The following is a 25,442-nucleotide window of genomic DNA, read 5'->3' as shown; positions in this document are numbered from 1 at the left end:
GTTCGTTGCGAAGCTCTAATGATTGATCACTTTTCTATCAGGGGGAGTATGAAAAACTCATGTTTGCCAAGCCTATTCCCAGTCATCCAGCACTGGTCCTAGGCCTTACTATCTTTGGTTTTGCCACAAATCTCCTTTATTTTCCTCTGGGCTTAAAGGTTTAAACATGAGAGACCTATGAGTTAGAGAGGGTGTTTAACCACTCCTTATAATGTTGTTTTCTTTCTCTCATAATTAGTTGAGTTGATTGTAGATCCCCTTTGGCTTTCTCTCATAATTAGTTGAGTTGATTATAGATTCCCTTTGGACCCCTTTGGAGGTAAGGGTGAGTTGCCGGAGGATGAAGATGGGAATCGAGCCATACTAGGATTTCAGACCGGTTAGGGTCTGACCTTGGATTAGAATTTTGTGGCAGGGCTTAGGTCTCATTCATCTAATGAAATATATTTTTTGATAAAAAAAAATTGCCAAAACTATATCCATTATATTGCTCAAGTTGTTAAGGTTAATGTTTAACTTCTAACATTGTTAATATATTAACTATTCTGGTAAAATTATCTGTTACGATTAAAAATTATATCTATATGCATCCATCCCAAACAGGTACATGAGATAAAAAAGCTGAGGATTTCATTGCTCAAAAAATAATAATAAAAAAAGGGTGATGATTTTCTGTTGTTATTCTTTAATCGCAACCAGCCAACCATTTTATCCGTTCAATGGAAAACAAGAGACTTCTGAAGTGTAATCCCATTACAGATAGATATCTTTCAAATTCAAGAACTGCCCCAAGGGATTTATCTTTCTCTGTTTGATCATTGGACTGTATGCTAGAATGGCCTCTGAAGGGTAACCATTTATCTTCCATGGATGATTCAAAATATCCTACAATATGTAAAGTTTTGTATTTTCAAATGGGCAACATCGATTACCTCAGTGTTAATTTATTTTCTTGTAGCAAATTGCTTCTGGGGAAGTGCTCGCCACCCTATGTCCCGCCTGTAAAACCCTCCTGGCCAGTTGATTTCCTCAACTGCCAGATAGGCTTTATCCCTTGCCTCTTGAAGATCACTTCCCTTGGCAGTAACCCCAAGCACGCGGCCCCCAGTAGCAATGAAGTTGCCATCTGCATCCAAAGCAGTTCCAGCATGAAATATCTGAACTGTTGGAGCAACATTTGCAGCCTCTTCAAGATTTCCAATAACAGTCCCCTTCTCATAGGATCCAGGGTAGCCTTTACTTGCCATTACCACCACCATGGCACACCCTGGGGACCAGTTCAGTGATACTCCTCTTAACTCTCCTCTACATGCAGCAAGCAGAACTTGAGCCAGATCAGATTCCAACCGAACCATTAGTACCTGCACATTAAAATGAACCAAAAGAACCCGTATAAATTTAGGGTCATGGCTGCTAAAATATTATCTTTTCTGCAGTATTTAAAAAGTAACCATCACAACTAAACTGTAATTCTTAACGAGTTTAGAGAGACAACCTGAAGAATACTTGAGAAGATGAGGACAAGCATCATGGCTTTCCTCATCACTATAACATATTTACTCAGTGACTAATTTAGATCAAGATAATTAGACAAATGATAGTACCAAATGTTAGCAAGGACCAAGGAACTATCTACGTATGATATTGAATTTCAAAATACAGATTATGTTATATATGGATCCCAAATTCAATTCTTCCTAGCTATAATGCTCATTGAAGGTCACAGGTCATCTCTGTTGTATGTAAGGCATATGACAAGTTTGAAACTGACCTGGCACTCTGGATCGCCAAATCGTACATTGTACTCAATTAACTTAGGCAAGCCAGACTTCTTCTCTATCATTAACCCAGCATATAAAACTCCAACGAACTTACAACCCTCTGCTGCCATTCCTTTCACTGTTGGGAGAATTATAGTTTCCATAACTACTGACTGAAGTTCTTCTGTTAACACTGGTGCAGGAGAGTACGCCCCCATACCACCAGTATTAGGCCCTGTATCGCCATCTCCAACACGCTTATGGTCCTGAGCAGATTCTAAGGGAATAGCAGTCTCTCCATCCACCAGTGCAAAGAAAGATGCTTCTTCTCCTTCCAGATATTCCTCAACAATGACACGGCAACCTGCAGAACCAAAAACTCCTTTCACAAGCATTGAATCCACAGCTTCACATGCCTCCTCCAGTGTCATAGCAACAATAACCCCTTTCCCAGCAGCCAATCCATCTGCTTTGATAACTATAGGAGCTCCCTGGTCCTGAATATATTGCTTTGCAGCAGATGGATCTGTAAATGTTTGGTACTGCAACAAAATAATAAAACATCAGAAAGAGGGTTTCTAGTTTAAAGAACAGGAATGCATAAAAAGGTAAAGACTTTAAAATTTTAGTTTGACCAGAGACAAGGGTATACGCACAGTAACATTTAAATTATGTTATCCAACTGGTCGAATTCAGCAAAAACAATGAACTTTTTTATTCTGCATCATATGGTTATCAAAATTAAAAGTAGAGAGAGAGAGAGAGAGAGAAACCTTTGCAGTTGGAACTCCATATTTGTCACACAAGCTCTTCATAAAGTTCTTTGAGCCTTCCAAAGCTGAAGCCTCTGCAGATGGGCCAAAAGTAAGGATTCCAGCCTTCCCTAGATCATTTGCAATTCCAGCAACTAGAGGTGCCTCTGGTCCAACAACAACCAATCCCACATTCCATTTGCGGCAGAAAGAGATCACAGCTGAGCTATCGGAGATGTCAAGGTCTGGAATACAAGTAGCATTCCCAGAGTTGGAAATACCCGCATTGCCAGGAGCACAAAAGACAGCATCACATGAAGGCGATCGTTGCAAGGCATAGCAAAGTGCATGTTCTCTTCCCCCACCACCAATAACCAACACAACCACCCTTTCTTCTGCAACATTAGAAGATAAATACGGTTACAAAATGAATAGGATTGAGTCATCACAACCACTTCAATACAACACTCCATACCATCAATCTATACAAACAAATGACCCTCCCCAACCCTAACAATGTTGGTATCCTCGTGCACAGGAGACCCCTTTTCTATGGTCCATCCATTGCCAACGGAAAAGAGAAATACCAATACAATTAATCATTTGGGAACAACCAAGAATTCCACAAGTTACATTCTTTATACGACCATTGAAGAGATAATCAGAGGAACCAAGTATCCAACCACCACTCAATTTAACAATACTCAAAGGACCTCAGAATACTAAAACTTCTATTCTAACCATTTCTGTACAAAATTTGCTCTCTTCTCTGGCAAACAAAAAGCTCAAGACCCAAATAGAACACCAAAAACCTCAACAAATTACCACATTAGAGTCAATTACAGTAAAAATAACCTTTTTTTTTCCTAAAAAAAGAAGAAAAAAAGTACCAAACAATAAAATCCCAGTTCTTACCAGAAGCACCGTTGCCACGGGCATTAATCGAAACTGACGATTCTGATTTCTGGGAAACACACTTGAACACCGAGGAAAACGACCTAGAGCCCCTGATTACACGGAGGGAATCACAACGATTTTTGCTGTGAATGGAACTCAAGGGTCCCAGAAAGAAGGAAGACGAAGAAGAAGAGTTGCCAATGAAGCAAGAGAGATTGTTTGATAATCTGGCAGAGTTGGCACTGGTGTTGCTGCCATCAAGATTGAGAGAAGGTACCAGGTTTAAAGTAACACAAGACATAGCTCTATTTTGTCCCCAAAATACAAAACTACTCCCTGGAATTCCAAGAATTCTCAGTTCTGGAGCTATAAATTGGAGGAGGAGAAGGAAGAAAAGAGGAAAGGGGAAATGGGTTTTGCGTTGGAGAAGGGTTTAAGGCTTTTTAAGGACAAAGCCTCGAGAAAGTAGCAGAGATGAGTCAATGACGAGCATGCACAAAAGGAAGAATAAACGCCAACATCAAGAAAATGTTAGAAATAAATCAAAACAAGGTGCTTGGGCGCCATGGAATCGCAGAGTGGTATTGCTGATTTGCTGTGGTCCTCAACCCAATCCTGGGTGCTAGGTCCGCAGTTTAAGGTCGCCGGACACTGATAAAAGGAAAATTCGGTTGATTTTATGGTGCGGTCTCTTTATTCTTTAACATTTGTTTCAACTTTCAAGAAAAGTGGATGACTGGCTTTGAGCATTTTTATTAATAGTAATTTAAAATTATTTTTAAGATGATTTTTAAATATATTATAAAAATGAAAATAATTTAGATATAGCTATTTAAAATTATTTTTTTAAAATAGTAAATTTAGCTTCAATACTAAATAAATAGTGAATGGCAAAAAAATTGCACATTTACAAATTTTTATTAAAATAAATTATTTTTTGATTATTATTTTTTTAAAATAAATTATTTTTTAAATTAAATTGAATTTCTGTAATTTAAATTTTCAAATACGGAGATTGCATTTGGCCAGCCACGATTCATATTTTGTGAATTCCAATTCAAGACAGAGAATAAGCTGAAATCATATTAAAATTGATTGTTACTTTCAATTTCAATTTAATTTTGATTAAATATTAAAAAATAAAAAAATTGAAAATATGTTATAATTATAATTATAATTAATTTTAATTTTAATTTCCTAAATAATTTGATTAAATTTCTGTTAATTATATTATAATTATGTTTAATTTAAATTTATTTCCTAAATAATTTTATCTTATTCTCCTTATATAAATGTAACATTATTAAATTTTATTTCCTTAAATAATTTGATAATATTTTATCAACTATATTAAATCATAGTTCAGAAAGTTCTTTTCCTTAATTATAGATTTAACTTTTTTATATTATAATAATAATTAATCAAAACATTTTTTTCAACTTATTTTTTTAATTAATAAATTTAAAAATTATTATTTCAAACTGATTTAATTAATTTATAAGTTAAAATAAATACTTTCTATATAAAAAAATTATAATTTATATTTTAATAAATAAAAAATTATATTTTATTTTTTTAATTTCATATCTAAATTATATTTTGTTAATAAATGTAATTTAAACCGGTATTACCATTAAGTAATATTAATATAACGCTGAGGTAATATTACCATTATGTTAATGTTACGTCAACGTTAGTTAACATTAATGTTATGATTGGATTTAAGGAAAATAAGGAAAGAGAAAAATTATAAAGTAAAATAAAAATATTTTTTTTTTAGTTTGAAAATGAGGAAAATTTGAGAGAAATTAAAATAAGGATAGAAAATAATAAAAGAGTGTTATTGTTTATTTTTTCTCTATTTTAAAGAGAAAATGAGTAAAAAATAAATAAAATTATTTTTTTATTCTTTTAATTATTTATTTTAATTTCAAATAAAAATGATAAAATGAATGTTTCACTATTTAAAACGTTATTTTTTATTCTTATTTTCCTCTCTAATATCTAAATCATGTGAAAAAATAACTTTTACATTATTTTTATTTTTCTTCTTTATTTTCCCTCTTTTATTTTAATTCTCCCTGCTAAACTTCCCAAACATAGCCTAAGCGATTATTTAAACCCTTTTTGCAAAGGAATACAAGGTATAAATTTGACAAAAATTAAAGCATTATCCACGGGCGGTACTACGTGTACATTTGAGGAAGACATGGCCTCCCTAAAGGTTTTTGAAAATTAAAATTTTGCTTATAAAATTTAGTATAATTTTTTAAAACATATTATTTACCCCCCCCCCCCCCCCCCAATTATTGACCTCTTTAATATTTTTATTTTTATTTTAATCTCAATATTTTTATTCATATTTTTTTATTTTTTAATATTTTATATTTTTATTTTAATCCTATATTTTATTAGAATTTCATTTAATTTCATCTTAATATTAATTTTTTGCTCTAACATTGAATTTCTACTTCCGCATTGGCATTATCGTGCAAAATTAAGGGTGAGCATTCGATTCGAACCGAACCAAATTAAATTATAAAAAATAAATTTTAAATTTTAAAAACAAAACCGAACCGAAATGGATAAAAAATCGAATCGAATCAAATCGCTTTATTTCGGTTTAGTTCGGTTCAATTTAAATCGATCGGTTTTAATTTTTGATTGATTTTTTAATGTAGACTTGATTTTCAAGTTATTTGATTTAATTTTGACTTTGATTTGAACCTAATAACCATTTATCAATGAAATTAAACAATTAATATATATATAATTAAATATAATTCATAAATTTTTCATAAAAATAAATCAATTCAAAAATTGATTCGGTTTGATTTGGTTCAATTTGAATATATAAATTACTATTCGGTTCGGTTCGGTTTAACCAATTTTTTTCTTTTCAAAACCGAACCGAACCGAAATAACTAAAATTTTTATAATGTAAAACCGAACCGAACCAATTAAATTTAAAAAAAAAAAAAACTGATTGAACTGAATTAACTCAATTCAGCTCGATTTTTCAGTTTAAACCGAATTCTGTTCAGCTCTATGCAAAATCACACACACACACATATATATATATCATAGAATAAATAGATAATATTAGAGAAAACGAATCTATTATTAATTGCAAATTGTGATTAGTGAGTTTGAGGTCTGTTTGGCATTGTTAATAAAATTATTTTTGAAAAAAATACTTTCTAAAATATATTACTTATAGAATATTAAAAAATAATTTAAAATCAAATTTAATAAATTTTAATCATAAAAAAATTAAAATAATAAAATAATTTTTTTAATTATTTTTTTCAACAACGAAAAAAAATAATAATTTAAACCCTCTACCTTGATGCTAAATAAATTACTCAGTATATGGCTCTTCATTAAAATGTTATCAACTCTTCAAAGTTTATCCTAAGGTTGGCTTTTGGTCTATTAAGTTAGTTGACGTATTTAAATTGATCTTTGATTTAATAACAATAGATGGTGAGATTATCAATATTTAAGATTCTAGTTTTTTAAATATTATTTTTTAATGAGAATTATATAATTGATGAAAATTGAATCCTGAAATTGAAGATTAAAATTTTTTATGACAGCATAATTTATTATAAAAACTATGTGAATTGTAAAGCATTTTAGAATATAACATTTTTACGAATTTGAATAAATTTAATTAGCATTTTATTTATTTATTTTAATTTATTAAAATTTAAATCATACCAAAAAAAATTACTAACATATAAAAAAATATATTCAGATTATGTAACATCTTCCTTGTACGTGTTCTGTACGTTCTGTTGCTCTAGTGGCCTAATATCAGTCCATGCAAGTTAGGATGTCTGGAACTACACTTCGGTGATAGTGAACAGACATATAATGATGAAATAAATAGAAAGAAAATACAAGAAAAATTAAAGAAAAATAAAAGAGAGAAAATAAAACTAAATTAAATGAGCCGGCACCGCAACGATGGGTAACCGCACCGAAAAGGCCGTTACCGAACCCAAGACCACGGGGAATCATCGAAATTAAATTTCGGGACGTAAGTAAAGGTTTATTGAAATATAATTGACACTAGAATTATCAAAAAAGAAATAATAAATTAGTACAAAGAAAAATGAAAAAATCGATAAACAGACAAAAATCGGTGTTACTGAAAAATCAGGAATATAACCCGAAGAGAGGCATTTTGGTCATTTGACATCTAGAGTTACCTTTTGACCTCAATGTCCATTAAAAATAAATGCTATTGTACTTTGAAAATGTCATGAAAAATAAAAATGTGGTACATGATATAAACAGCAAAATATTAGTGGCAAATGAGCAAATTAAGGAAATTAAGATTAATAAATTATTAATTCAAGTTAGTGCTCCACTAACTCAAGCCTTGGGACACCTATCTAAGTCATTTGTGGGCAGAATTAGTTATCTTCAACCTCAAGAACACAACCTGCCGAATGGAAAATACCATTGAAGCTCCCATGGCCGAATTTGTCTAAGCTCCATGCACCCCATTCCAAGCCTCCTTTCCACTTGGTTTCTTCATTAAAACCTTACATACTCAACTTGGGAAAGCCATAGGCAACAAGAAAAAGAAGATTTGGTGAAGTTTAAAGGAAGCTCTCAAGAGGTAAGTGTAAAAATCCTCTCCCTTGCTTTAGTAAACTTGGTGTTTAGGTTGAGGTGAGTAGTTTGGTGAAGAGAAAGGAAGGAAATATTGAGATATGAACTTGTCTATTTTCGACAGCCATGAAGGTTTGTTGTATTTGAATTTTCCTTACCTCTAGTGGATGGGAATTAAGGTTGATTAACTCAAATAGAAGTTGTAGTAGGTTAATGTCCAAGTATGTACATGTTAGTGCTTGAATTAAGGGTTTGAAAATGAGATTTTGATACCTTGGTAAACTGCCATATTTGGCAGCCTATAATGTTATGAAATTGTATGTAATTTTATGTAATATATTGATGAGATGTCATGGTATTAAATTGTGGGCAGCATGTGTAGTTGCCATAGAAGTGTATGTGTAATATTGATATTGAGGTATGTTGAATTTTGGTGGAAGTAAATGTTGAACTTGAATAGTGTATTGTGTGCATTGAGCACTTGAGTGTTCTATTCAAAATACTTTGCTGGAATTGTGTACATTATATATAGAAGTGCCATGATTGAATATTGAAGTATTGGGAGGAGGAGGATTGTCAAAATTGGAAGTGTAATGTTCAAATGCAGGTTTTGTGTGTTGGCAGCACATAAATTAGGTCATAAGTGCAAAACTGTGAACCCAATTGGTATGAGGCCAATGGGGGATAAAACTAGACATCAAATAGGCCAACTTTCATGTAGAAATGTTACCAAAATTTTGCCTAGAAACTGACCTTAAAAATGATCAAATCCGGAATGGCAACCTTGTAAACCCAGATTTTTGACCATATGAACAGTAGTTATTAGGATGACCATAACTCACTCAAAACAGGTCCAATTGACCTGAAATTTTTACCATGGATAGCTTAGACATAGAGCTATAATTCTTATGAAGATACCAAAGCTCAAAAATAGCCAAAACCAAGTCAAATAGCTTGCACAAATTCAGATACCAAAACTACCAGAACTAAATGTGACATAAAATTGATCAAATTTTGTACTAAAGGTGCAATCTGTCCAACTTTAGTAAATTGACCATATCTTGGTCTATACAACTCAAAATGACCTGAAATTTGTGTCAAAAGTTCAATAAGACATAGAGCTACAATTTTGCATCTTTGACCAGAAGCTAAAAACCAAGAGAAATAGGACAATAAGCTAGACCAATCTAGCACACTAAAACTGAAAATTTGGTAATTACATAAAATGATGCTTGAAGTAATTTGGCAATGAATGCCAACTTGTGAAAAGGGTAAATTGCATTATATTGGCAGCATATTGAATTACAATTTGTGACATGTTGATACTAGAATCAACTTATCTATAGTACCTAAAAAGGTCAACATTTACATTGACTTGTAAATTATATGATAACTAGTAAACTCAAAAAAATGAAGAATTAAATAATTAATTTGTAATGTGCCATAGTTTGCCTAGTTGACTAGTTTGGATAAGTTGGCATGCCAATAGGATTCTGACAGTTGTTCTGTAAATGGCTTTATGCCATATTGTATTTTTACGGCGTATTATATCACACTGTGACTTTAATAGCCTACGGCTATACGTATTGTGTTATTATACTTGGCTTATCGCCAGATTGACTATATGCCTTTTTAGCCACACTGTTTGCACGCTGGGAGACACTTTGTGATCGATGGTGTGACGACCCGAGGTACTAGGTACTCAGTGCCAGTATATCCGTTTATCCAGTCTGGTCAGTGTATAGGCTACACGGGCAATTAATTTAAGCACTATTAAATTCAAATAGCTAAATCCAGTCTTCTGACATACAACACCACCAAAATTAGCGAATATAAAAGGTTAGCAAATAAAAGTAGAATCAACAACTGTAAAGAATATCGATGTCATAAATTCATAAACAATTCAATTACTTTATTTTAGTGTATATTTCTTTATATTTGGCATCACTAAGCAAAATTGTTTAGCGTGTTGCTTTTATAACGCATAGGTATTGGAGACACAACTGCAAAGCCCAGCAAACCTATGACCAGGTGAGACATCAGATCTGCACAGGAGTCTAGAGTCATCTGCACTACACTGCATACATGGTAAGACTTAGGATCTTGTGTAATGACTATCAGTTGTATTTTGACATTTTGTTATGTAATTTTGTATATTCTAAAACTTTAAGGTTTGTAATAATTTGTACATATAACTTTATATGGAGAATATATGGATGTATTTAAGTTATAATGGATTGTATTTTAAAACTATTTAAATATTGTAAAAATCAATAGACTGTGTTGAAATATTGAGACTGTGAAATAGTTGAGATTTTGATATTATCATATTGAACTATTTTTAACAGGTTTGGAAAGAAAGTTTATCCGAAATACAGACGGCACCTTGCCAGATTTTTATTACCATTTTTGAAACACTGATTTTATTAAAGTTTGAAAATAGCATCTGTATTATATGAATATTACATAAAAGATTTCTTAAAATCAAATTGAGTTCAGGAAATGAGTTGATTACAGACTAGGTGCTCCGGCACGCCGTATAGCACACCTTGCTCTGCTATACTGTAGACGAGCGGGGGGTGTTACAGATTATATTTGGTAGAGCGTAATGTAATACAATATGATCAATTATGTAATGCATTTAAAATTGTAATGTAATATAACATAATTGTCATTACGTTCCTATGTTTGATTCCAAAATAAAAATATATGTAGTGTAAAATAATAATTTTGATTTTAATATTTAATTTATATATAGTGTTAATAATAAGTGATGGTGATTGTAGTAATTAGTAGTTAAGTAGTAGCGGTGATTAAGTGATGGTGGTGGTAGTGGCAATGGCAATAATGATGATTAGAAGATTGTGATGGCAACAACGATAATTTGGTGGTAGTGATGGCAAGGTGAGACTATGATGGTGGTAATGATCAGGTGGTAATAAAGGTAACAGTAACAAAGCGGTGATAGCGGTAGTTAAGTGGTGGTGATAGCAATAGCAATGATGGTGACAGTGATAGCAATAGTGGTGACAAAGTGATGGTGATTATAGTAATGGTAGTCATGATAACGGTGGTGGTGGTGGAAATAGTGGTTGTAATAGCAAGGTGACCAGATAATAGTAGTGATGATAATGCTGACAATAGATGAAAAAAAAAATAGTAATCATAATTATACCCATTTTTATATGTAATGATCATTACATTATTTTAATCATATTTGATTACATTATATAATTTTCATTTCATTACATCAAAATTTTTTGTATTACTAAATAATGTAATTAAATATGCAATGTAATCACAATTACATTACAATTTTAATTATATCATATCAAACATGTTCTAAGATTAATCTAAATCATGACCTTTTTTTACATTAAAAATTAAAAAAAAAAACATGCTTTTTGAATACCTAATTTTTTATCCTATTAGATCCATAATCAATCATTGGACTATTAGCTTAATGGTAATTGATTCTTGATTGGACATTAATACAGAAAATGAGCTCAATTTGTTTGAAGCTGAACTTTTTAAGAATAGTAATTGATTTCTATTTTTCTTTATATTTTGAAAATTTATACTTTAGGTGAACAAAATTCAATTTAAATGGACAAAATTAATTAAATTTATTTAATTCAAAAATTCAGTTATTCTTTCGATATCGATTTAGTTTGATTTAATTTTTAATTTTAAATAAATTGTTCTATTTAGTTGAATTTGAGGTATTATAAATTTTAATTAATTTATTTTTTAAATTTTCTAAAATGATTCAACCAATGACCCTAACAAGGTTTTGCCATGTGGAGCAAGACTTGCAACAATTATGCTATTAATAGTGAGTTGATAACAAGAAGTCAACAATATAATGCCATTCAATACATGAATAAATTTGACTTGTTCTTTGATTATCCTTTTTTTTAAATTAAATTATTATAAATTTAAGGGTTTTAATTACTGTGTGGAGGAGATTATTCTTCTCTAACATTTTTTAATTAGTTTTCATTTCTAGAAACCTAAAAAAAAAAAATAATAACAACAAACAAATTTAACTGAATTAAACATCAAATTAAAAACAATCAATAAGTTCCACCAATGTCCAAATTAATTTTTAACATGTTTTTGTTACCTCTTCCTCCCATCTACCCTTCATTAAAAACACTCTAAATCTACACCATGTATTCCTCAAAAGGTTGCCTAACCTTTTATATCCCTCCTTCAAGGAGAAAAATTATACAATAAAATTGATATATATATATTACTATTAATTATGATGAGTTTCACCTTTATAGTTTTCTTATTGTCTTTGCATATACATCATCCTCCAATCTCTATCTCCAAACCCTCAAGATTAGAAAATCATAGCCCCACCTGCCCTTTTCTTTTCTTTAATTTTTTTTTTCCAAGAAAATAGAATATTATCAAAATGAAAGGGTATTCCAAGATCAAAATCATTGGCTCTACCAGTTCAAGATCCATGGACCTTTCATGTCCTTTAACTTCTCCAATACCCCAAAAACCCAATAACACAGAATTAGAAACAAAACCCCAAGAAACCAGCCACCAGAGCTTCAAGAATCCCAAAACTACTAAAACCACCACCACCACCAATATCAAGAACCTGCAGGATTCACTTACATGGCTACAAGCAGAAGATGATGAAGAAAACAATGCAGAGATGTTTAGTAGTTCTAAGCTGAAGAGGAACTCTTCAGTTTCTTCAGCTTGTGCATTTCATTCTGCTGTTAAGAAAGCCTTCTCCACGAAAAGATCATCCTCAGTTTCTGAAAGGTATTGTAGGATCCATGACCAATATGCAGCTTTACCATCACCTACACATGATGAAGAAGATGATGGTTCAATGGAAACAACAGCAAGATCTGTGAGGAGAAAGAATAGCGGAAGAAGAATCCTTAGAGCCTGTAAGAAACTTATTGGATTGTAGCTTTTCTTGTCCATATCTTCAAGGGGAAAAATAAAAGAAAAGAAAAGAAAAGAAAAGAAAATTTCTCTACTAATTATGATGATATGTGTCATATTGATCACTTAATTTCCTTTATGCTTTGTATTAATTATTGGGGTGCTGATTGGAGTAAAAAGTAAAGTTTTGGAAGCTGTAATGTTTGTGAGATAGCTGTGAACAAGTCGATTTATCTATTCAATAAATCTGCTTTTGTGTTCTTGTGGTGCATAAAGGGCAGGATCTATACATATACTTATTCTATTTCTGACTCTGATTTTTTTTTTTTTTGTTTGCCATCTTTCAATTATGCATATTACATGAACAATTCCAATCTTCATCTCTAGTATACATTCAAATTATGATTCCAAAATTTTCTCTTAAATCTTTATTTTTTTCTTTCACAAGTGGTTTGGGCTCCCTTGATTTTTATGCAAATTGCATTGAATTTAAAAATTATAATGGTCTTGCATTGAAAATTAACTTGAGCTTGTTGCAGGGTTTCATTGATTTTTGTAGTAATCATTTGGTTTGTCTTGAGAAATGAAGATGAAGAAATAGAGAATTTATTGGTATATTCCTAATATTCCATCTTAATGATCATAAAAAGACAATATAGAATTTGATTTATTTTCTCCCATAACTTCAGTTTATTTAAATATGAAAATACTAAAAAATTCAAATATCTACTGCATAATAAAAAAAATGTAAGATCTTTTATATATATATATATATTCTTATAATGGAAATCAAATATACTCATAATAAAGGATTCATTTACTTCTTGAGAAATAATTTATATATAAAAAATATTTTTCATAAAAAAATATTTTTTTATTTTATTATAATATTAAATTAATTATATGTATTTATATCATTTATATATAAATATTTTTTATATTTAATAAAATTATCAAATTTTAAAAAGTAAAAAACAGCTTTCTTTTTAAAAAGAGAGTTATTTTCTTTAAAAAATAATTTACTTAGTTTTCTGTTTATCATAAAAGTATATTTTATTGACTCATTTTTCTTAATACTCTAAACATTAAAAAATAATATATATATATATATATGTAACACCCCAAAATTTTAAATTTTATTATTTTATGAGTATTTTTGGTATTTAATTTTATTTAAATTTTAAGAAATTATTTGAGATTTTTCGGATTTTAAAAATTGGGTTCGATTTTTCAAAAATATAAACTTTGATGATTTTTAAAAATTAATTTAAAGACCACGTGGCAAAACTAAAAATATATTTGAAGTCTACGAATTTTTCTGAGTTTTCTGAAATTTTTTCGAAATTTTTGGATCTCGTTTTCGATCCCGAGGCAGAGTAAAAATTCAAAATTTTGTATTTCGAATCGAATCGGCCGAATCAAACCGGATCGGACCGGACCGGTCGAATCGGACCGGCTCCCTCCCATTTTTCTTCCTCCCGTGCGCGTCTCCTCCTCTTTCTCTCTTTCTCCCGTTTTCTCTCTCCCGCCCACCACGGCCACCCACCTCCCGCCACACTCACGGCTGCCTCACCTCCTTCCCCCGGCCGGCCGCCGCCCCAAACGGCCGGAAAAAGCGAGCGAACTCCCCTCCCTCGCACGCGAGACGTTTCGACTTCCTGGCCAAAATCCGGCCTATCCGGCCACCAATCGAATCGGGTCTTGCGTCTAAACTCATCTACTCGTCGAGTACTTTCCATAGACACCAAGAACACCGAAATCCATCGAGCAGTTTGTCCAATTTTTGCCCGGAAAATTTTAGCCCATTTTGACTTTGGGGCTAGATTTCTCACAAACCGTGAATCCCACGAGAAAACCGAGAGTACCAGAGCGCTCCACTCGTCGAGAGCTTCGCGGCGACGTAAATTTCGAATTTTTCCGACACCATTTTTCGGTGGGTCCCACGGAACTTCGCAGTGTTTTTCCGAGTATTAAATGAGCTTAGAAAATTCTGAAAAATTTATGTACTAACCCCCGTGTTGTGGGCTTCGTGTAGGTATCCTCAATTCGCGGAAATTCGACAGTTGACCGGGTCTGCAAATTTCAGGCCAGACAGACCCGTTACCGGAAAAGTCTCCGAATTGGACCGAGGTTTTGGCTACCCCCCCATTGTCAGACGTCCCGAGCGCGTCCCCGGAGTCGGAATCGGCAAAGGTAAACCTGAACATTGCTTTTTCGTAATTTTTTAGTGTTTAAATAAGATTAAAAATTCATAAAATATTTGTGGTAGCTCAGAAAATTATGATTCTTTTTGCAATAGCCTAGTAATATTGTTAAGGACAGCGGGGCAAAGTTTTAAAATTTTTATAGCTTATTTGGACAGTTTTTGCAAAAATGATCAATTATAAGGACTAAATTAAAATTTTACGTATTATGATGGATGACTGATTTGATGGGCCCAGGAGGGGCTGTGTGATGTGATTGAGTTGTGGATATATGGATTGTGAATATAGAAGTGTGTTTTGAGCCATTTTGCAGGTTGGGTAGGTCCTAGGTATAGGGGAGACTCTGTCGGATTTTCGACACGACTTAGGACGTATTTGGTCTTTTTTTGATTATATTGAGTCATTTGTATTAAATAATTGTAATGTAATTGTCAGGTGAGCCGGGACAGCCTTCTTCCTCCGCCCAGCCGCCACAGTGACCGTTGTCAAGTCTATGAGTAAAATATTAATTTTAATTGTAATTTCACTATTATTATATGTTCAAGCATGCCCATGCATCACTTATATGCATATATCTATGTAGATAAACTTTAGGCATGATTTATGTTGCATTCATAACTGTGAAAGTGTCATGTATGTTGCTGTGGTAATTTGGAGCAGTGTGCGTGCGTTGGCGTGCGTGTGATGTGGTGTGGACTATGGATAGGACGGGTAGTCACGGCTTGAGATCTTCGCTGGGGCCCGATCCTTCGGGGGGTAGTTACGGCTTGAGTTCTTCATTTGGGACCCCGATTTGGTTTATTAAGCGAAAGTCCAGCTTGAGTTCTTCGCTGGCACCAGGTTGGATTTAAGAGAGCTGTATAGGGATCAGCTCCCATATATTATGAATGATATTACAGGGTGTGTGAGTGCTCCAAATTACCTTTTTGATGTTATGATGTGAATTTATTGCTGATACTGCATTTCACTCTACAGGGTGCACTAGTTCTAGATAGTTATAGAGATTATGGTTAAAATTGATATTTTACTCTCTGAGTCGAACGCTCACTCCTGTTCAATATTTTTTCAGGCTACAGGAGGATTTTATTGTGGTTAACCTGCTTTTCTTCTTCGCAGGTTGTTATTCAATATTTGTGTAATTTTATTCACTCATAGATTTTCCACACGTGTTAGAAGTATTTATTTGATTTTAGTCTGTAATATTATCATCATGTTGGACCTGTAAATATATAATGATATGCCTGTTTGATGGATTGGATGAGAGAGCTGAGCTCCCATTTATTTTTATGCTGATGAGTATGTGGAGGGTGAGCTGAGCTCCCCAATTGATGATATTTTTTTTTTACAGGTCGGGTGAGCCAAAAACTCCCCGTTAAAAGGTCCACTTTATGGCCGGACTTCGTCCGGTTGATTTCTTGATATTGGGCCCAAATGGGCCTTAGAGTTGGATTAATGAATAGTTAGGCTTACTACGGGTCTCGGGGGCTTTAGGCTAGCCCAGGTCCTAGTGTCGGTCCGGCCCATAGGTTGGGTCGTGACAATATATATATATATATATATATATATATATATATATATATATATATATATATATATATATATATATATATATATATATATATATATATATATTTTAAATATTTTCCATGAAAAAATAATTTAAATTACAATTAATAATTCAAAATTCCAAAATGTAAGTGGGAATACATAACATCAACTATATAATATAATATTTGGTATAATATTAATCTCCTTTTGTCTAGGATGCCTTTGTATTGGCACTTTAAAGCCTTGTTTGGTTGGATAATCTAGCTACAGAAGAAGTATAAAAATTAAGTATATTTAGTTGTGATATAATTCAAATTTTCAAAAACTCACCTAAATTCTTCTAGTTTCTTATCATAAATTATACTACTTTCTACTTTGACTTTCTTCAAGTACTATGCTTTTATTTAAAGTTAAAATATTTATATCATTTTCACTAATATATTTTTACTTATTAAAAATTTAATATTTCAATTAAACACAATTTTTTTTAAGGTGCATGCATTTCCAAGGAGGTATCCCAGGCTTTTTACATATTTTGCTCAGCCCAGGCTAATCCCCCTGCGCCAGGTTGTGGGTGCCTCGAAGGGCAGGATGGCTGGCCCCAGGTTTTAAAACGCTCCATACACAACCCCGGATCGAGCCTGGGAAGTTGCTTAAGGGAGGACGAGCCCCAACCACTCGACCACACCCCTGGGGTTTTCAATTAAACACATTTAAATCATACTTCTTGTAACCCAAGTCTTCCCCATTTGCCCATAAAATTTGCTGCCTATGATTCCTGCCAACTTGCCTGTAACATGTCTCAGTTTCACATTGAGGCCTAATTACCTTTTTTTTTATTTTTTTTTATTTGTTATTTTGTCCTCTCAACCTCAAGGACAATTTCAAACAGAATTATGTTCACTTCATTGTCAATATATACACCATATCTTATATATGTATATTTCTTGTTTAGTCATTTTCAGTGTTTCAGATCTTATGCTTCATTCCTTATCTTCTTGGTCTATTACTTTAATTATTCCATTGTCATTTTTCTACCAGGCACAAGTACAAGAGATTCATCACAGTGATTTGCTTTCCATCAATCAGAAAAGAGTGATAGATAAGCTGTAGCCTGATTTTTCTCTCTAATTCCCCTTCATTTATCTTTTCAACAGAGTAGATAGGTGGATTCTATTCATCAAAAAATAATTTTATTACTAACAAAAATTATTAATTTTATTAAAAATTAATTAATAATTAATAAAATTTAAATAAATAATAAATATAAATTATAAATTAATAAATAATTTTATTAATAAATTTAATAAATAATAATTTTATTTAAAATAAAATAATTTTATTTATAAAAGGTTAAAATAGTACTTTTCATTTTGAAAAAAGGTACATAATATATGTTAAGGGGACTTTTTTATGAAACAACACTAAAGTTTTAGAGATTTTTTTAATAATAAAATAAAATTAAAGAATAAAAATAAAATACGAGGTAAAATTTAGGTATCAGCTATAAAAATTATATTAACTTATTCATACCATGCACACGTATATTAATTAAATTAATTCATTTAAATTCATTCAGTATAGGCAGAATGTGTGCAAAGTCTGATATCTAATTGCTGCTTTACATCATTTTTATTGTTAAAAAAAATGTAAAAAAAATATTTAGGAGTGTTAGAGTCGTTTAAATTGCATTCTATTGCAATTTTTAACATTTAAGAGAGATGGAAATTATTTTGTTAGCAATTTAATTTTTTAAAATATTATTAAAAAAAGTTTATAATAATTATTTTGAAGTATTTATAAATAAAATATGTAAAATTTTTATTAAAATTAAAATTTAATGTTTTTTAATAAATATATTTAAAGTAATTTTTTTTCTCTTATCATCAATCTTTCAAAGAATATGTTATAGCCCTATCATAAAAAATATGCTAAATATATAAAAAAATAAAAAAAAATTATATAATTATTTTGTAACACCCCAAAAATTTTAAATTTTATTATTTTATAAGCATTTTTTGTATTTTAATTTTATTTAAATTTTAGGAATTTTTTTGAGATTTTTCGGATTTTAAAAATCGGGCTCGATTTTCCGAAAATATAAACTTTGATGATTTTTAAAAATTAATTTAAAGACCACGTGGCAAAACTAAAAATATATTTGGAGTCTACGTATTTTTCTGAGTTTTTTGAAATTTTTTCGAAATTTTTAGACCTCGTTTTCGGTCCCGAGGCAGAGTAAAAATTTAAAATTTTGTATCTTGAATCGGACCAGCCGAATCGAACCGGACCGGATCGGACCGGTCGAATCGGACCGGCCTTTTCCTTTTTCTTCTTTCCTTCCCCGCGCGCGTCGACCTCTCTTCCTTCTCTCTCTCTCTTTTCTCTCTCCTCTGCCACGCCGCCACCACCTCCCCTGCCACCCCACCAGGCCGCCTCCCGCCTCCTCCCACCGGGCGCCGCTAAACGGCGGAAACGCGCGAACTCCCTTCCTCGCGCGCGCGGCGTTTCGACTTCCCCGGTCAAAATCCAGCCGATCCGGCCACCAATTGGACCGGATCTTGTGTCTAAAATCATCTACTTGACGAGAGCTTTCCATAGACACCAAGAACACAGAAATCCATCGAGCGGTTTGTCCGATTTTTGCTCGGGAAGTTTTTAGCTCATTTCGACTTTTGGGCTAGATTTCTCGAAAACCGTGAATCCCACGAGAAAACTGAGGGTACCAGCACGCTCCACTCGTCGAGAGCTTCGCGGAGACATAAATTTCAAATTTTTTCGACACCGTTTTCCGGTGGGTCCCACGAAATTTCGCAGTGTTTTTCTGAGCATTAAATGAGCTTAGAAAATTCTGAAAAATTTATGTACTAACCCCCGTGTTATGGGCTTCGTGTAGGTATCCTCAATTCGCGGAAATTCGACAGTTGTCCGGGTCTGTGAATTTTCGGCGCATGCACGTTCTGGGAAAAGTCTCGTAATTGGATCGAGGTTTTGGCTACCCCATTGTCGACGTCCCGAAAGTCGGAATCGGCAAAGGTAAACCCGAACCTTGCTTTTTCGTAATTTTCTAGTGCTTAACCAGGATTAAAAATCCATAAAATATTCGTGGCAGTTTAGAAAATTATGATTCTTTTTGCAATAGCTTAGTAATATTGCTAAGGACCGCGGGGCAAAGTTTTAGAATTTTTAGAACTTATTTGGGCAGTTTTTGCAAAAATGATCAATTATAAGGACTAAATTGAAATTTTACATATTGTGATAGATGATTGATTTGATGGGCCCAGGAGGGGCTGTGTGATATGATTGAGCTGTGGATATATGGATTGTGAGTATAGAAGTGTGTTTTGAGCTATTTTGCAGGTTGGGTAGGTCCTAGGTATAGGGGAGACTCTGCCGGATTTTCGGTATAACTTAGGACGTATTGGTCTTTTTCTTTGTTTGTATTGAGTCAAATTTATTAAATGATTGTAATAAAATTGTCAAGTGAGCCGGGACAGCCTTCTTCCTTCGCCCAGCTGCCTCAGTGACCACTGTCAAGTCTGTGAGTAAAATATTAATTTTAATTGTAATTTCGATATTATTATATATTCAAGCATGTCCATGCATCACTTATATGCATATATCTATGTAGATAAATTCTAGGCACGATTTATGTTGCATTCATAACTGTGAAAGTGCCATGAATGTTGTTGTGGTAATTTGGAGCAGTGTGCGTGCGTTGGCGTGCGTGTGATGTGGTGTGGACTATGGATAGGACGGGTAGACACGGCTTGAGATCTTCGCTGGGACCCGGTCCTTCGGGGTAGACACGGCTTGAGTTCTTCGCTGGGACCCCGATTTGGTTATTAAGTGGAAGTCCGAGCTGAGTTCTTCGCTGGCACCAGGTTGGATTTAAGAGAGCTGTATAGGGGATCAGCTCCCATATATTATGATTGATGTTACAGGGTGCGTGAGTGCTCCAAGTTACCTTTTTGCTGTTATGATGTGCAAATATTGTTGATGTTGCATTTCATTCCACGGGTTGCATTAGTTTTAGATAGTTATAGAGATTATGGTTAAAATTGATATTTTACTCTCTAAGTCGAACGCTCACTCCTGTTCAAAAATTTTTCCAGGCCACAGGAGGATATTTTTGAGGTTAACCTGCTTTCTCCCTCGCAGGTCGATTACTAATGTTTTTATAAACTTGTTAAATCTTAGAATTTCCGCATGTGTTAGAAATGTTTATTTGATTTGGGTATGTAAACTAAATTATTATTTTAGACCTGTAAACTTAATATTCTATACATGTTTGATGGATTGGATGAGGGAGCTGAGCTCCAATTTATTTTTATGCTGATGAGTATGTGGAGGGTGAGCTGAGCTCCCCAATTGAGTATTTATTGCGTTTACAGGTCGGGTGAGTCAAAAACTCCTCGTTGAAAAGTCCATTTTATGGCCGGACTCTGTCCGTTTGGTTTCTTGAATTTGGGCCCAAATGGGCCTTAGAGTTGGGTTATTGAACAGTTAGGCTTACTACGGGCCTCGGGGGCTTTAGACTGGCCCAGGTCCTAGTGCCGGTCCGGCCCATAGGTTGGGTCGTGACAAATGTGGTATCAGAGCCTAGGCTCCAGATTCTTAGGGAATGTTTGTCTAAAGTGTTGGGAAGAGTCTACTAGGAGTCACTTGCGGAAAATAGGGTTCACATTCGTCTTGCATTGTCATCTTTGCTTCTAGTTTTTGCTTCATATATTGTGTGTAAATATGAGTCTATAGAGCTGTGTAATGTACAGTTTTGAATTTTGTGGGCTAATGCTGCTGAATTTCAGGAAAATGAGTAGAAGCAGGAGAGCTGCCACTGCACCAGAACCAGATGTGCCTGACGAGGTGTCGGCACAGGATGAGGCGCCTGCCCTGAGGAGGCGGGGTAGGAGGCCTAGAGCTGCTCAAGTAGAAGAGCAGCTGCCACCAGTACAGGATCAGTCTTTTATGGCACAGGGTCCCATGGACCCCATGGTAGCTACTCTAGCTGGGTTGCAGAGGACCATCGATATGATGGCGCAGTATATGGTCCACCCTCCACAGCAGCAGCAGTCCACCGCACCAAGAGGAGAACCTTACAAACAGGTAATCAATTTTAAGAAATTGGTGCCTGGTACTTATGATGTGTCAGACGATGCATATCGGTTTTTGGATTCCTGCAGACAGGCAGGAACAGAATTACAGTTGACTAATAGAAGACTGATAGATTGTATGCAGCATGTCATGGGGCCTATGCCTAGACAATGGATGAATGACTACGTGTTACCTCGGATGGAGGGTTTGACATGGGCTCAGTTTTTAGAACTTTTCATCAATCGGTTTGTGCCAGAAAGCTTCAGAGATCAGAAACAGTGGGCCTTTGAGGCCTTAAGACAGAATGGCAGGTCTGTAGATGAATATGCTACAGAATTTCTGGAATTGATCAGATATGCCCCTACAGCAGTAGCTACAGAAACTATGAAGGTGAAGAGATTCCTAAAGGGGCTTGACAGGAGGTATGCAAACCTGGCCAGGATGTCGGATCAGTCTTTTAACGTGGTAGTTGATCGAGCCAGACAGATAGAGATTAGCTATGCTGTGGATGACAGCGGAAGGGCAAAGAAAAACAGAGTAGAGGGTTCTTCAGGTGTTCCCCACATGGCTACTACATATAGTGGTGGCCAAACTAATTACAGAGGAAGAAGCAGGAATAAGAGAAGTGGTTTCAGACACAAATCCCGAGGATTGGACTAGAATGCGGATCCAGCGGTGTAACGATTCGAGTACAGCAGATTGGTGCAGTTCAGATCCTCCTTGGCACCTTGTGCAAAGTGTGGAAGAGGACATTGAGGACCTTGTATGATGGGTTGGAGTATGCTTGTGTGTGGCCAACCAGGTCACTTTTCTAGGAATGCCCGTGTTCAATGAGCCACAGATGGGGTCACAGGATTACATTGCAAATGTTCCTCGCCGATTGAATCGGTGCTTCAAAGCATGGCGGCGATCGATTGATGCCAACAGGCGAGGACAAGGGGCGTGGATTTGGAGGCGGTCGGAGGTAGAAGTCGATGCTCGTGGTAGGGGTCAAGCTCGGGTTTTCACCACGACCCACCAGATGCTCGAGCTTCCAATGCGATGGCGAGTATCCTTCTAGTCTGTTCCTATGAGGCTCGTGTTTTAATAGATCCGGGTGCTACGCACTCATTTGTCTCCCCTGTGTTTGCCATGAGGTTGGGTAGAAACCCTACAACCTTAGAGTGCCCTTTGTCGGTAGCTACCCCACTTAGTGACAACATAGATGTAGATATGGTTTTTCCGGGTTGCCCAGTAGTAGTGGATGGAAAGATCCTCCCAGCAGACTTGGTTCCTTTACCAGTAATAGATTTCGATGTAATCTTGGGGATGGATTGGTTGGCAACTCATTATGCCACCTTAGACTGCAGGAACAAAAAGGTGTATTTCCACATACCTGGTGTGGAAGAGTTTAGCTTTGATGGTGACAGGAGTGTGGCTCCATATAACTTGGTGTCAGCAATTAGTGCTAGAAAAATGTTGAGGCGTGGATGTCAAGGGTATTTGGCATTGGTGAGAGATACATCTGTAGAAGGTGTCAGCATGGAAAATGTTCCTGTTGTCAGAGAATTTATGGATGTCTTCCCAGAGGAGCTTCCAGGGTTGCCACCAGGAAGAGAAATAGAGTTTTGCTTTGATGTGGTGCCGGGTACAAATCTCATATCAATGCCACCTTACAGGATGGCACCAGCAGAACTGAAAGAGTTAAAGGAGCAACTACAAGAGCTTTTGGACAAGGGTTTTATACGTCCGAGCACTTCACCTTGGGGCGCTCCTGTTCTATTTGTGAGAAAGAAGGATGGGTCATTGAGGTTGTGTATCGACTACAGACAGCTGAACAAGGTGACTGTGAAGAACAAGTATCCACTTCCTCGGATCGATGATTTGTTTGATCAGCTCCAAGGAGCTAGATTCTTTTCCAAGATAGACTTGCGATCAGGCTACCATCAGTTGAGAATCAGGAATGAGGACGTGTCCAAAACGGCTTTCAGGACAAGATATGGTCATTATGAGTTCTTGGTGATGTCTTTTGGACTCACTAATGCACAGACCTTCATGGACTTGATGAACGAGTGTTCAAGCCATTTTTGGACCGCTTTGTCATCGTATTCATAGATGACATTCAGTATACTCGGATCGAGGAAGAACACGTGTGGCACTTGAGGATGGTGTTGCAGACTTTGAGGGAGCACCAGCTATATGCCAAATTTTCAAAATGTGAATTTTGGCTAGAAAGCATCTCATTCTTGGGACATGTGGTTTCTAGTGACGGTATTCAAGTGGATCCCAAGAAGATTAAAGCTGTAACTGATTGGCTTAGGCCTACAACAGTCACTGAGGTGCGAAGTTTTCTGGGTTTAGCTGGCTACTATAGGCGTTTTGTGCAAGGTTTTTCTAGGATAGCAGCTCCCTTAACTAAGTTGACTCGGAAGAACATTCCATTCATTTGGACAGATGACTGTGAGGAGAGTTTCCAGAAGCTTAAGGAGTGTCTAACCACTGCCCCTGTGTTGACACTACCTATGAGTGGTGAAGGATACACCGTGTATTGTGACGCCTCCAGAGTTGGCCTAGGGTGTGTTTTGATGCAGAATGGAAAAGTAGTGGCTTATGCTTCAAGGCAGTTGAAGAGGCATGAACAGAACTACCCCACCCATGATTTCGAAATGGCGACTGTAGTCTTTGCACTAAAAATCTGGAGACACTACCTGTATGGCGAAGTGTGCGAGATATACACCGACCACAAGAGTTTGAAGTACATCTTCCAACAGAGGGACTTAAACATGAGACAGAGGAGATGGATGGAGCTCCTGAAAGACTATGATTGCACCATCCAGTACCACCTTGGAAAGGCCAATGTAGTAGCAGATGCTTTGAGCAGAAAATCTTCTGGCAGTTTGGCTCACGTTTCAGCGGAGAAGAGACCGTTGATTCAGGAGGTACATGAGTTGATGGATCAAGGTTTAATCCTAGATCTTTCAGATGAGGGGGTATTGCTGGCTCATTTTTCAGTGAGGCCAGACTTGAGAGACAGAGTTAGAGTTTCCCAGCACAGAGACCAACAATTGATGAAGATCATAGAAAGAGTACAGCAGGGTGAAGGTGGTGAGTTTGGATTTGCCAATGATGGCACCCTAGTGCAAGGTTCTAGGATATGTGTGCCCGATGTGGACAACCTCAGGAATGAAATCATGCGAGAGGCACACTACACACTGTACAGTGTCCACCCAGGTTCCACCAAGATGTACCATGATGTGAAAGATAGCTATTGGTGGAATGGCATGAAGAGAGACATCGCAAACTTTGTGTCCAAGTGCTTGACTTGTCAGAAGGTGAAGTTTGAACACCAGAGACCGTCAGGGAAGCTGCAAGAGCTCCCTATCCCAGAATGGAAGTGGGAAATGATTACTATGGATTTTGTGACTGGGTTGCCTCGTACCACACGAGAGTATGATTCGATATGGGTAATTGTAGACCGCTTAACCAAATCAGCTCACTTCTTACCTGTGAAGACTACATATTCTGTGGCACAGTATGCTCGGCTCTACATTCGAGAAATAGTCAGATTGCATGGAGTTCCGGCTTTCATAATATCTGACAGAGGGCCCCAGTTCACTTCTCGATTTTGGAGAAAGTTGCAGGAGGCACTTGGCACACAGTTGAAT

General features: G+C 35.0%; 1 protein-coding gene across 1 annotated transcript; it reads right to left on the bottom strand.

The window, feature by feature from the left end:
* Positions 1 to 613: 613 nt before the first annotated feature.
* Positions 614 to 4,112, bottom strand: LOC110651663 (phosphoribosylamine--glycine ligase). Its single transcript, XM_021807062.2, has 4 exons — positions 3,428 to 4,112; positions 2,534 to 2,907; positions 1,772 to 2,302; positions 614 to 1,361 (listed from the first exon to the last, which is right to left on the bottom strand). The coding sequence occupies exons 1-4, from the start codon at positions 3,708 to 3,710 to the stop codon at positions 945 to 947; spliced, it is 1,605 nt and encodes a 534-aa protein (XP_021662754.2). The 5' UTR covers positions 3,711 to 4,112; the 3' UTR covers positions 614 to 944.
* Between the last annotated feature and the right edge of the window lie 21,330 nt (positions 4,113 to 25,442).

This window comes from Hevea brasiliensis, chromosome 8, assembly GCF_030052815.1.
Source record: "Hevea brasiliensis isolate MT/VB/25A 57/8 chromosome 8, ASM3005281v1, whole genome shotgun sequence".
NCBI lineage: Eukaryota > Viridiplantae > Streptophyta > Magnoliopsida > Malpighiales > Euphorbiaceae > Hevea > Hevea brasiliensis.
This window is presented reverse-complemented; position numbering and strand designations above follow the sequence as displayed.

Bases quoted from the DNA above. Each gene is read 5' to 3' on its own strand.
- LOC110651663 (XM_021807062.2), bottom strand. From the start codon at position 3,710: ATGTCTTGTGTTACTTTAAACCTGGTACCTTCTCTCAATCTTGATGGC. The intron at 2,908-3,427 runs GTAAGAACTGGG...CTAATGTTGCAG, and splicing joins CCGTGGCAACGGTGCTTCTG to AAGAAAGGGTGGTTGTGTTG. The intron at 2,303-2,533 runs GTTTCTCTCTCT...ATTTTGTTGCAG, and splicing joins ATGGAGTTCCAACTGCAAAG to TACCAAACATTTACAGATCC.